Genomic DNA, 13,091 nt, shown 5'->3' with positions numbered 1-13,091 from the left:
GAAAATTTCGATTGCGAAGGGAGAAGGCGAGGATTTTGTGTATTTATATCCCACTGTGTATAACGGTGGGGAACCAGCAACGTTTAATCTGTTGAAAACTAGGCCAGTTGGCACATGTTTGCAGACAGAAAACCGCAACCAAAAAAATTGGCCGCGTATCTGCTTGCTTTGCTGCAAATGTCGTAGACAAACGATAGTCTTTCTCCCACCCCTCCCTCCTAACTCCTCCTCATCTCTACCTTCCCACACCTCGCGCTCTTTTCTTCGCCTCGTCCTCTTTCAACGATGAAAGCAAATTAAATAAATTTGCTCAATTTAACACAATTTTCTTACGTTCGCACTGCTTATATGCCGTCTGTCAGGACCTTTTTTTCATTGTTCCGCTAACTGCCCGAGGATTCGTCTTTTTTTTAATTTTTAGCGCTTACTTTGTTTCGCATCTCCCCAGCACCGTTTTTAACACTTTATTTGCTACCAAAAGAAAAAAAGAAAAACAACCTCACTTGTATTTTAATTAAAAGCACTGGCGTTACTATCAGTTTTGTATTATGTTTTGCCTCAAGTATGCATGTTTTTCTTTTGACGCGCAATCTTGACATGTACTATGGCATGCCACGAGTTTTAGTACTTTGGAAAGGTTTTGCCTCTACATACTTCACGATCAAGCGTTCTTTTAACCTTTGGCCGGTCGGCTGAATCTAACGGCAGACAGACCAGAATATTCTCGTTTACGTAGCCCTAGAAAGACTATCGTCGTCAAGACGCAACACAACGGGGAGATGTGCGCTGTACGGACGTAGAAGTTGAGGGCGTTCGTCCTGTATATTAGATGCGACACATCTCTTGCTCTGAGGCATGTCCCTCCTGCGTCGTCGCGCCGTCCGTCCGCAGCCCTGGTACGCAGGGTCCCGAACCGACACAGACGCATGAAAGAGAGCGACACACTCAGGCTTATCCAAGCGTTCGTCCTCTCACGAATAACCTACGTGACTCCATACGTCATCCTGAGTAGAACGGAACAGGAGAAGATCGACGTGCTCATACGCAAGTCACATAAGCAAGCCCTTGGATTACCCATGAGCGCATCCACAGACAATTTACTACGTATGGGGCTGCACAATACTGTATCGGAACTCATTCAGGGCCACTTGTCAAATCAAAGGGCACGGCTCGCTCGTACACGAACGGGCCGCAGTGTACTGACCAAACTTCAGTGGGTTCAACGAGACCAGCCCCAGTCGCAGGTGATCCCGGAATCGTGGCGTAAATCCATAATAGTCCACCCGATACCTAGAAACATGCACCCGAACTACCATCAAGGTCGCAGAGAAGCACGCGCAAAAACGCTGAATCAGATTTACTCCCGAGTCCCGACGATGACCTACACCGACGCAGCCCACTACAACCGTAAAGGAGCCATGGTGGGACGGGTGTAAGCATTTGACCAGTGCATCCATTCCAAGAGCCACAGCCGAAGAAACTGAAGAACTTGCCATCGCTCTCGCCCTCACGCAAACCAACACCACGACCATTGTCACAGACTCACAAGAGGCATGCCGCAGCTTCATGTCGGGATGGGTGTCATACGCATCCTGAAAAGCAAGACGCCGGACAGGAAGGTGGCAATTGTGTGGACACCGGCCCACTCCTTCATGAGAGGCAACGAACACGCCCATCTCATGGCCCGAGATCTCGCCCACCAGGCCGCGGGGGAGACACCGGAACCCACGCCACTCAGAACCTTCCACGAAATTACCCAACACTACAGGCTCAGTAGAAGAACATTCCCGGCACCACACCCAGAGCTCTCAAGGAACCAAGAAACCACACTCAGACTAATACAGACAAATACGTTTCCACATCCAGTCAGGATGCATCTGTTATTTCCTACACAATTCGACGCACGATGTAAATTCTGTACTCAACCAGGCACTCTACGGCACATAATATGGGAGTGTGTCAAGAACCCAGACCTGCCAGCCCCTTTACCTTCCCCTACCCCGGAGCAGTGGGAAATACTGCTGTCCAGCTCCCTCCCTTAAGATCAACTTCTGCTGGTTGAGAGGGCCAGTCGAGCAGGGACAGCACATGGTTACCTGAAATGCGGAACCACCCCACCTTAGTTCAATAAAAAAGTTTTGTCTCTCTCTCCGCAGCCCTCTTCCGTTCTTCTCTCCCACAGCTGTGTGCAACACTCTCACTCCGGCTCATTAGCATACCAAAGCTAGCGCGCTTGTTTGGGCGCGCTTCACTGCGTTAACAACTGCTCCGGCGCGCGCGGTGGGCGCAAGTGCGCGCATGCGCGACTCTCCTCCGCTGTTTCCTCTCCTTCAGGCGCTGTGAATATAAAGCGGGTAGCGCGCTGCGGCGGTTCAGTCAGCGCTAGCTCTCGTTCGACTCCGCGTGACTTTGCTTAACGACTCCGTGCTTGACTTGGTTCTTCCCATGAAGACGTGATGGAAGCGACGGTCCCTTCAGCGAGTGGGCTGACACAATCCAATACCAGCGTCAGCGCAAACGCTCAAGGCAACGGTACGACCAATCCGCCTCTTTCATTGCGGTGTGCTGCCACCTAGCGTGCCTAGCGGAAGTTGAAGCTGTAGGGTTTGCCGGTGTTTCCTCCAGCTGCGTTCTCGTTGTATGCACGGCAATCCCACATTACGGCGAGGAGCAGCCGAAGTTTTTCTTCTGTGTTGGTGTTATAACGCCTTAATATGACAGCCCCTGGTCATCACATAATACCAGGCGGCTTCTTATCACTGAATGAGGGCTGGCAGAGAAATCTCGGACAGATCCGTGTGCCGTCCGAGTAGCAGAGCGAGCAGTACTTGGAGTCGTCTGGCATGAAGTGCGATCGCCAGTTCAACAAAGGCCGGCAGTTCGCAAAATGCCTTTAAGCGCTGGACACATGTACGATTGGTACACGCGATTCGCATGCGACTGATCGTTACGACTGTCGCCACTAGTCGTACGCGTGAATTTGAGACGGCCCGATGCGCGCATGAGATAGGTCGTCGGCGTCGCTCCGCCCACTGTTTTTGCTCCATGGTCAACTACGATGATCGCTGAGCTGAATTTGTAGATTCTGCGCGTTTGTTCGCAAGAAATGGATAAAGCAAGCAATCGTGATGCGTTTCCTGCCTTCGGAAACAGTCCGCGCACACGCCGGCCGCGCCTGCCAGCTCGGCACACTCAGCGGCTCGAACCGGCGCAGACCACGGTAGCAACCGCGCTTGTCGCTGCTCTTCTGAATCAATCTGATCGCTAAAAAGTTCCACATGCGAGAAAGTAGGTGTTAGTGCGGTGAAAAATTGTGCTAGGGATTGTTGTCAGGGCTTATTTTAAAAGCGGCGATCAGATATATCTGCCGCGATGCAAGCCTACGCTGACCGGTCGCCGCGGCGCGCGGTGCGCCGAGCAGCCGAGAGATGGCGATACCTGCGCGGAAGCATCGAAACAGGCTACGCAGATGTCTCGGTCACCTATCGCTCAAACGGCAGTTATAATTTAAATAGAGTTCCACATGCGAGAAAGGGGATGATAGTGTAGTGAAAAGTTGTGTTGCGGATTGTCATTCGCAGTTTCACAGATAGCAGCGATCAAATATCCGCCAGGATGCTAAGCCTACAGTTCCCATCACCCGAGCCGACGCGAGCGACGCAAGCCGCCGTAGCCGATCGCGTGCGGCCGACGGGAAGCGATAGAAGCCGACACCGTTCCCTTTTCGGCACTCCGAGTTACAGCGGAACGCAGCACAAGTTGTGGGCATTGTTCCGCGCACAACGAGCGCACACAAAAAAATCAAACGATGTAAATACAACCACGACCCCTTCCCGCTTGTGCGGGAGCTGTGGGGAATGTCGTCTGCTGCCCCTACTGGACTGCTTAGGGACTTGGCCGCTAGGGGATTGCGCATGCGCAGTGGGGTTGTGAAAGAGGCGGATTGAACTCCCCGATGCGTCGCATCACATCAGGGTTCCCTCGCGGGAAGATGGGCGTAATTTTTAGATGCGACTGCATTTCATTCACTCGCCTTGGCCCTGTATGCATGCATCCCTCCATCCATCCGTCGGCGTAGTCGTTGTCCGCGCTAGCTGCGCATGCGCTCTCCGCCGCTCTCACCGCAGCATTATCTGCGGGTTAGCGCTCGCTCCTCGCAATGCCAGCTGTGCGTCGGCGCGCGCTAGCGCTCGGTTAACTCATGCGCATGCGCTGCTCTCTCTCATTCCCCTCACCGTTATGCGGCGGTATACAACGCGGTACCTGCGCCGCTCCGCTCCGTCGTTCCAGCGCCGGTGCTCCGATGTCCAACGCTGCTTTGAATGGAGACTAACAAGCGATGGTCGGCGCAACCGCAACAAGCACCGGCCAGCCCAATAACAGATCTGCTAGCACCACCGACGATGAGGCTGCAAAGCGACGTGCACGGGATGCGGGAACCCCGTAGTAGACGGAAATGCATCGTACGCGTTCATGGCACGTTTCACGCGATGGGAGAATCAACCCAACGGAAACGCCGAGGGTAACCCACGATGCGTCGCATCTACACAGGTTTCCCGCGAGGGGAGGTGGGCGTAATTTTTCTTTGTGCAGTGTTTTTAGGGACAGGGCGCTAGCTGCCCCTGCTTGTAAAATCGCGTCTGTCGGAATGTGAACCCTGCTAATCAACATCACAGTGCGGAAGACGAGCACGATTCTGACAGAGAGCTACGTAAGGGCCGAGAAGCTTACTGAAAAAGCAAAGCAGGCATATCTTTAGGATAATTAAATGTTACAGAAAGATAAACAAATATGGGATTTTTCGCCGACTTGCGTGCTAGTAACTACAGGGTTCAAGGCCTCATTTTTTGGGGGGGCCAAGATTTTTAATCACGAATCTGCATAATGTTTCACACTCTTGGGTAACATTTCATTTTTAACTTGGTGCAGTTTTACACATCTTAGGTAGGCTTTTCTCAGTGGACGCAGTCATTAGACGTGTTTAGTTTCGTAAGCATATTCGGTTCTCTGAATCTTCGTCGAAATGGAAGCATGCCCAGCGTGACCAAACGCTGTACCCGTACAGAACGGACAACAAAGACTTAGCATGTTCGTGCTAGCATCTACATAATGACCAATTCAGTGCACACATCTATCGGATCAAACCAACTTGTGAGGTACGCTAAGCCCTGATAACTTAAAAAAAAAAATGACAGAAAGTTCAGTTTTAAATAGTCGTCATCGATCATTTCCCTGGCGGGAAGATGAACCCACTTTAGTCATTTGCGCTCAAAGCAGATCGTGAGTGCGTTGGCCTCGCAAAAACAACCCCAGCGCCGGCCGGTATGCTGGGAAACGTACCGCAAACACAGCAGAAGCTGCCTTCTTGCTCTAATCCTCGCGCCAGGCGAATAAGCGGTTGAGAGAAGATAGCGAATTTCACGGGCCCCCTTGGCATCACGTCACCGGTGACGCTTGCTCCTCCCAGCCGGCTCAGAGCGGGTAGTTACGTCAAAAATCCTTGAGTACTCGCTCACTCAGCCGGTGCAGAGCGGATTCAAAAGGCGCGTGGCGTAACTGGTCGGCACAGGAATACGGCTGAGTAACCGGCAGCTTCGTCGCGTTGTCGCCATATTATTCCCATACCTGCGCCGTTTCGCCTCACGTCGCCTGTTCGTCTGTAAATTTTTGTAGCAGTAGCTCAGCGGAAAAAATTGGAATCAACAAGTGCTGCGTAATCTTACAGCACAGTTTTGAAATGCCGGGACAAGCGACACTCGGCAAAAGGAAAGAGAAGGGGACCATGCGACCATGGACTTTTACGCCCATCATGCTGACAATGGGCAGCTTCAACCAACACAACGTTACATTACCACTTTTGCTGAAAAAAAAAAAAAATGGAAACCGGGGTAGTTATCGAATGATCCTTAAGGCTTGAGGAAACGTCGCCCTTCTTCAGGAAAAGCAAAACACAACGTTTTATCGTGCTGCCTGCTTCCATAATTGCCGTTAATACCAATTAAAACTATGGTTTTGGTTTAGCATATTATTAGTGAGTGTCAGACTATGATTTTGGTGTACCATGTAATTACTCAACCAGCGCGACAGAAACAAAGGCAGTGAATATCGAACAGTGATTACGGTGGCTTGATGGCCAGCGGCCGTATTCTTCGCTGCGTGGTCCTTTCTGCTACACTTGTTCTACTCAATAATGTCATTCCAACTAGTCCAGCTTGAAACATTCCTGTACCATATTTTCCGCGGCATCCAGTGGCGAACAAACCAGTTGATTTTAAAGGGGTCCTGAAATACCTTCCGCCGATGCGTGGATGCACATGTAACCAAATAAAGCAATGTATTAGCAATCTCCTCCCGCAAGAATTTTGTTGAAGCGATGAGTATTAGCTGAGAAATCGTAAATCAAAAACCGCGCATTATCGTCGCGCCGCGTTTCCTCCTCCTTTCAACTTACTCTCCGCTGTTGACGGCCAGCGAGCCTTGCCTCCCATGATGCTGCGCTCCTCGGCGGTGACGTACTTCCGCTATCGCGCTGCTCACACAGCCGTCTGCTACGGGCAAGCTTTGTTGACACCATGAATACCCCACACCGCTCAAGGCTGGAAAAGCGAACGAAAAATCTGGCCCCATGTGTGCGGCGGCCTGGCCTTGCCCCTTCGCGGTGTACGTTGCTGAAATTCATATCGGCGGCGCGTGACTTTTTATCGGCGGCGAACTCGGAGCCGCAAGGGGAGGATCCTGCGCTCGCTCCCTTGGATGCACAGCGCACTGTTTATCCAAAAAGCGCCGTATCAGATGTGGCCCCGCTGGTGCCGGGTCTTATTTTGTGGCGGTGGTAATTCCTGCCGGCGGCATGTGAAAAAGACATTTTAAAGCGATTCAGAATCCGTGCACAAAACGCCAGTTCAGCTTGGGGCGGCGCGTGGTGGAGAGCGGCAGCGTTGGCAAAACATGCTCCGCCACGGCTCTGAGCTTCCTCGCGCTGGAGCGAGCACCATTTCTTTCACAATATCAAACATCGGTTGTCCTGGCAACAAGGCACAAACCGCTCTAGAAGTCAGTTACGGTTGCGTGATCCCGGTTCAGCTTGGGGCCCCACCTCGCGGCATATGGGCACTGCAGGCATACTACTCACTCCCATTTGGAAGTGCGAGATGCGTTTGGCATTACAGGAGGCGATGGTGTGTGTGTGTTGTGTTGTGGACGCCTTTGTTTCGCGATGAAATGCGACGTTGTGCTTCTGCGGGTGGATAGTGCTTCCCATGGTCTGGATTATCTTTCTCAAGCGGCGTACGACTCAACCTCGCATGGGGTATGTGCAGTGTGCGTGGCTAAAAGCCATCTCGGCTTGTGCGCCAGAGTTAAGTGACTTGCTGTTCGTCCCCGCAAACGGTGCGCGAGGTGAGTGCCGAATTTACGAGGGGCAGAAGGAGGCAACCCATCGTCTGTCAATCGCGGTTCGGACTTGCAACGCATGTTGTGACGTTGTGTTCGTTCGAAACGCATCTCTGGATTGTTTGGAAGGTGAATAAAATGTATGCGTCAAACCCGGGCATTTGGCTCAGGGCGTTCTCTGCGATTGCAAGAAAGAAGTGCCACGGGGCTTCAACGCTTTCTTTATGGAACGTACTCAAGTAAGAGAATATTCATGTCGTGTTATGACCCTGTTGCATTCAATACAAACGGTTAAGCGTTTGTTTACACTTGTTTCGTTTGTCGTAAAATGTCCAAGCACTCCGGCACCCCGCTGGCAGATCAGCCGGCGAGCCGACGCTGAGCAGACGACTCATCTCTTTGCCGGAAGTGCGTGAAAAAGCCGCCCAATAGCAGGATGTCTAGCTCATGACGAACATCTGGGAATCGATGATGTAGACATGTGAAGATGGCGGCGTCCAAAAACACGAAGGAAAGGGTGAGAAAAAAGCGACAAACTTTGCAACAAAAGTGTGAGCTTTCCGCTGCGCGTAAAAGAGTAATACTTGGCACAGATGATGTCGACGACCCAATCTAACGATTGCGCTAGTCAATTTAGTGTGCTCAAAACGCCTTTCAGGGCCCCTTTAATCATTTTAAACACTGGCGCGCTTTTTCAGTTTTGCGCGCATGCTATGCGCACGGTGCCCGTCGAAACAACAGTTGTTGTTACCCATAAACACGTGTTCGCGCTAAGTTAGTCGTCGTTGCTGTTTCGCTGTGGCGATTGCATTTAAAGGCGGATTACAGCCTTAATTTAGCCGTCATAGCAACTATCCTGTGGAGATATGAAGGTTAAAAAGTCCAGAGGGCCTCGGAAGAAACAGGATTCGAAGCCGCGCAAGAAAAAGCAGGCTGAAAAGGTAGGGCTTACCGGCTCAAATCTACACGGTGTTTGCCATGCCCGAAACTGCGCGGAATCGTCCGATCCACAAAAGTAATGTTGGATGATGCAGGCTGAAAACAGATACAGGGGTATTCTTGGGCTGTGGAGCCTTTGTCTGAAGCATTTATTCTAATGATTCACGAGTAGCTAAAGAACCAGCCCACTCGCAAGCGCTGAAACATCAAATTCGTAACGGTGATTTTTCGTTTTGTGCACCTGAATGCAGGCAGCGGAGTCGTTTCTCGACGATGGCTCGGAAGAGGAGGATGACTTTGACAGCATGAAGCTCGATGCGGCGACAGCGGCGTCCAAGAAAAAATCGGGTGGTTTTCAGGCCATGGGTACGTAATCGGCTCGTTTTGCCTTGGCGCGGGCAAAGCTGCAAATCCTGCGCAAAATGATCGTGCCGGGCGTGAGCGTGGCACTCTTATCAGTACGTGTTTTCGTCCGTTGATAACGGCACAATAAAGCCCAAGATGCAGCTCTTTTAACATCTGATCAAAAGCTAAACGAACGTTTATGTTTGCATTCTTGCGCGGAGAAATCAGTCTTGTTGTTTGTCAGCGCGTTGTGTCGTCTGGCATTTTCCCGTTCTAGTGCTGTTTGTGAAGTTTCAGTACGAACCAGTTTACCGGCATAAATGCACGTTTTGGTCGCAATATACCCTATGGGCTGTCATAAGAACGAACAAGACAATGCTGCTCGTGCGGTGTTTCCAAAGTCGCCCATCATGTTGTTGATGTTGTTGTTCCTTAGGGTGTGGCATATACCCAATCAAGGATCTTTTCGTTGCTGCTTTTTCTTTCATGTTACATGGGATTGAGAGGGGCACAGAGTGACCCACCGTTTGATTGTTTTTGGAGGGCATTGGTGAGTGTACAGAATGTGATGACTGCAACAAAATCCTCCCTTTCAAGAATTTGTATACTGGAAACATTAGTTTACATGCAAGGAACTTGTGGGAGAGGAAACGTGCTGTTATCGTTCTGGGCCAATAGCCATTACAGCACCATCGAGGGTAACATTAGCGAGGGGAATAAAGTTGAGAAGGGACTCGTATGATGTGCATTCGTACAAATGGAAAATTTTTTTCACCGGAGGCAGGCATACGCAGCTAGGTTCTGCTTTAAAAAGAAAAAAGAAGAGGATTCGTTATTTGTGCCGCTTTTTTTAATTTCATGTTCTCTTCAAGTTTTAATCTTGGTGCTTTAATTATTTTATGTTCCCATTCTGTGGCTCCGCTTGCAATTATTGGATCAAGCACTGGATAAGTAGGTTCTTGGAAAGGGATCCTCTAGCTAATTGGTTCAAGTAGTGAAACCCACAACTCATCACTCACTGCCCAGGCCTGAGCTACTCCATCATCAAGGGCATCCTCAAGCGCGGATACCAGCAGCCAACTCCGATCCAGCGCAAGGTGAGGAGACTAAAGTGCTCGTTCATGCAGTTTCATGTCCTATTCTGAAAACCCCATTATGGGCTGTGAGGGACCTTTCGGTGTTCAACCTCTTCCAAAGCATCCTCGTCCTTTTCTGCGTGCAGGCCATCCCTGTGGTGCTGGAAGGGAGGGATGTGGTGGCCATGGCGCGCACGGGCAGCGGAAAGACGGCCGCCTTCCTGGTGCCCATCCTGAGCAGGCTTGGGGGGCGCTCTGCTGGCACGGGACCCCGGGCACTCATACTCTCACCCACACGTGAACTGGCCCTCCAGACACACAAGTTCGCCAAGGAAGTGAGTGAGCAAAATTTTTTTCAAATTGCTGAGGTATCTCACTCGCCTCAATAGTGGGGAGGGAATTTCGGCATGCCTGCTTTGATAATAAAGCTCCTGTGGTAACCCGGGAAGTTGCTGGGAGTACTGTTACATCCAATTCGAAAACACTGTTGGGTCAAGAGCGGGATCTCCCATTGTTGAATTCGCAGTGCTACAAAGAAGGAAAAGGAAAGGCGAGACGCACAGGTGGTCTGTGTCTCGTCTTCTGTCCGTTCTTGTTTGTTGCGCTGTGAATTCAGAATAAATATGCAGTTTTAATGCTTACATAGTTTTATTGTTATTTGCGTTTTTTTTTTCACAATTGTGCACGGCCATGTATTTTACTTATGCATTTAAATTGCTGTTCTTTTCTCTTCTGGTGTCGCTTTTTGCTAGTATTACAATGGCTTACATACTTGTAGCGTTTGTACATTTCTCCTATGTATAACATACATGCCAATTGCGCACGAAGTAGTGATCGATGTATCGTTCTTTGCTGCCTTGTACTGGTTGTCTGGGCCCCCGTCAAGCTGTCCCCACAGCTTATAGACCAGGCAACCAATCATTATTATCTGGTGCATAAAATAAATTGAATTGAATTGAATTGCAACTTGCCCCAGTATCAACATTGACAGGGATCTATCCCAAAATATTGTGATCTGTTTTGAGTGCAAACTGCGTGTACACACCTTTGCCGTGTGTTTCTTCCACATGAAGTAGTGCTAGAAATTCCATAGGCTGTCTTAAACGGCTGTTCACTTATGGAACACCTATTCACTCTATTCCATAATCAACTTCAGTTTAAAATTACTCCGTTCATTGGGAATAGTGCTCGTACTGTTCGCACATTAGGGGTGCTTTCAGATTGGAGCAAAAATTGTGGAATAAGTTATCTTTACCACATCCCATGTGAAATGAATGCAGCACAGTACAGTAGCTGACCGATTTTTCGGACCTGGAGGGGAACGAAAAATTGTCTGAATAAAAGAGCAGTCTGAAAAATCCGTGAGTCATTACTCCTATCATGGGACAACTGGCAGCCCCTCGTGAAAGTCCGAATTTTTTCAGAGTCCGAAAAATTGGTCGGCTACTGTATGCCATTTTCTCCCCCCTTCCCATTTTTCTCTGCTCGTAATATTCTCTCATCCATTTTTCACTATGCTATCTTGGATGTCTCTCCCACCTTGCACGTAGCCCAGGCAGTCAAGCTTCACTGTGCAGTTCAAAGCAGCTGGGCCAGCTTTAGTGAAGGTTCAGCAATGGGCATCTGCTTACGCAAAAACGGACAGTCAGTGTCAACAAACGAAATAGGGACACCTTCTTTTTCTTCCATTCATTTTTAACGAATGATCCCTGCAGCTGGGCAAGTTCACGGACCTCCGGTCGACGGTGATCCTGGGTGGAGACAGCATGGAGGACCAGTTTGAAGCGCTGCACGAGAGCCCCGACCTGCTCATTGCCACCCCGGGCCGTTTCCTGCACATCGTCATGGAGATGAACCTCCGCCTGAACTCGGTCAAATACGTTGTCTTCGACGAAGCCGACCGGTGGGTCTCCCGTTTCCGTTCTTGCCTTGTGGTCTCATCTTTGCTCAATCCGTCATTATTGTGGGAATGCTCCGCAATGCCTTCTCGCTCCCATGTTTCATTCAAGTTTATCTGGCTGGAGGCGCTGAACAGATGAAGTGAAATCCCAAAACTGGCCATAGTGTTGTGGTGACATTATTTAAGCTGGTTGAATGAACCCTTTTAATCACTTCGGCTTTTCGCGCTCACCTCGTTGCTCTCTGATTGTGTCAGATTGGTACGACCAGGTAGCCAGGGTAATATGCAGTTGCTGTCATGTAGTCTATCTGGAGCTGCTATGGGTACAAGCAGGAGAATTGAAGACCGAGATGTGTTTTGTCTTCATGGCCCCTCTAACTTCACCGTAACCCAATCCTGCTCAGTTTTGTGGCCCCCACTTAGGAATGACATGGAGGGGTAGGGACTGGACAGACGTTCTTGTCAAGAAACTGTATCTAGGAATTTTCAAGTTGCTCTTTCGTGGGAGCTGGTAAAAGTGTAGAATGTGACGTGTATATTTGCAGACGTGCAAGCTCACACACGGAGTGCACCCCTATCTAAAGGAGCCATGAAGACAAAATACAAGTTGGGTTTGTTAGAAAGACTGCTTAGTCCCGATAACAACGATACCAATATCATCACAATCTTCGAACAAATAACGGAGATATTAAAGAAAACGTGTGAAGCAGTCGCGACCCCCTAGCCGGTTTCCCGCAACTTTTCTATGACGTCACGGAACCTTGTTTGTGCGATTGGCGGCCGCCTACCATATAATGCGGAATATAGGTCGAGATTTTTTACAGAAAAATTTGCCGAAAAGTCACCCCTCGACCTATATTGCAGTTACTGGCAGTTGTCATCTGGCGACTGGGCAGCCCATCGAGCCCATCCAAACCCCAAAGGCACCATCGCCACCACCATCAATCAGACGCAACGCCATCTTTGTTTTGTTGCTTCTCTCGCTGTCGGCGAATGTGTGTGTGCAATTTTCTTCTTGCTCAAAATGAGTTTAGGCACTTAGTGCCAGTGTACAGCAGCATTTAAAAGAAAAGTTGGGGTTTTTCCAAGGCCAATGACGTGTCCGCCTTGCGCCAGTTCTTTATCACCAAAAGAAGTGTTGCTAGCGGCGTTAGCTGAAGGGGCAGCTCTCGGTATGCAAAGCTCGGAAGGCCTCATTTCCTGGGCGCTGCTCTGTGCACCTGTGCTGCTGTACAAAGGGGCAAATTTTGTCCGCTAGCGTCGTGCGATGTCTCTACGAATGGATACCCCAAGATGTTTGCTGACCGCCTGCACAGACTGGCTGTCGCTCCGGTCCGCACACAAGTGTCCCATGCTTTGCGCTTGCTTCACGATGACATCGCCTTTCGAGTGTTTAAGTGCTGCATAAGCAATTCCCTGGACTGCACCGAGGACGACTT

At 50.0% G+C, this 13,091-nt stretch overlaps 1 protein-coding gene across 1 annotated transcript in view; it reads left to right on the top strand.

Moving 5' to 3' along the window:
- Positions 1 to 8,132: 8,132 nt before the first annotated feature.
- LOC144174995 (ATP-dependent RNA helicase DDX54) overlaps positions 8,133 to 13,091 on the top strand; it is a 40,492-nt gene continuing 35,533 nt past the window's right edge. Inside the window, exons 1-5 of the mRNA XM_077704002.1 lie at positions 8,133 to 8,333; positions 8,583 to 8,697; positions 9,703 to 9,773; positions 9,899 to 10,087; positions 11,468 to 11,655. Of these exons, the coding sequence (XP_077560128.1) occupies positions 8,259 to 8,333; positions 8,583 to 8,697; positions 9,703 to 9,773; positions 9,899 to 10,087; positions 11,468 to 11,655 (638 nt within the window). The 5' untranslated portion in view covers positions 8,133 to 8,258. The remainder of the gene's footprint in view (positions 8,334 to 8,582; positions 8,698 to 9,702; positions 9,774 to 9,898; positions 10,088 to 11,467; positions 11,656 to 13,091) is intronic.

Source organism: Haemaphysalis longicornis, unplaced genomic scaffold, assembly GCF_048455015.1.
Source record: "Haemaphysalis longicornis isolate Haplotype H1 unplaced genomic scaffold, Haemaphysalis longicornis Haplotype H1 scaffold_3, whole genome shotgun sequence".
NCBI classification, from domain to species: Eukaryota; Metazoa; Arthropoda; class Arachnida; order Ixodida; family Ixodidae; genus Haemaphysalis; species Haemaphysalis longicornis.
The sequence above is the reverse complement of the archived record's forward strand: the minus strand, read 5'-3'. Positions and strand labels throughout refer to the sequence as shown.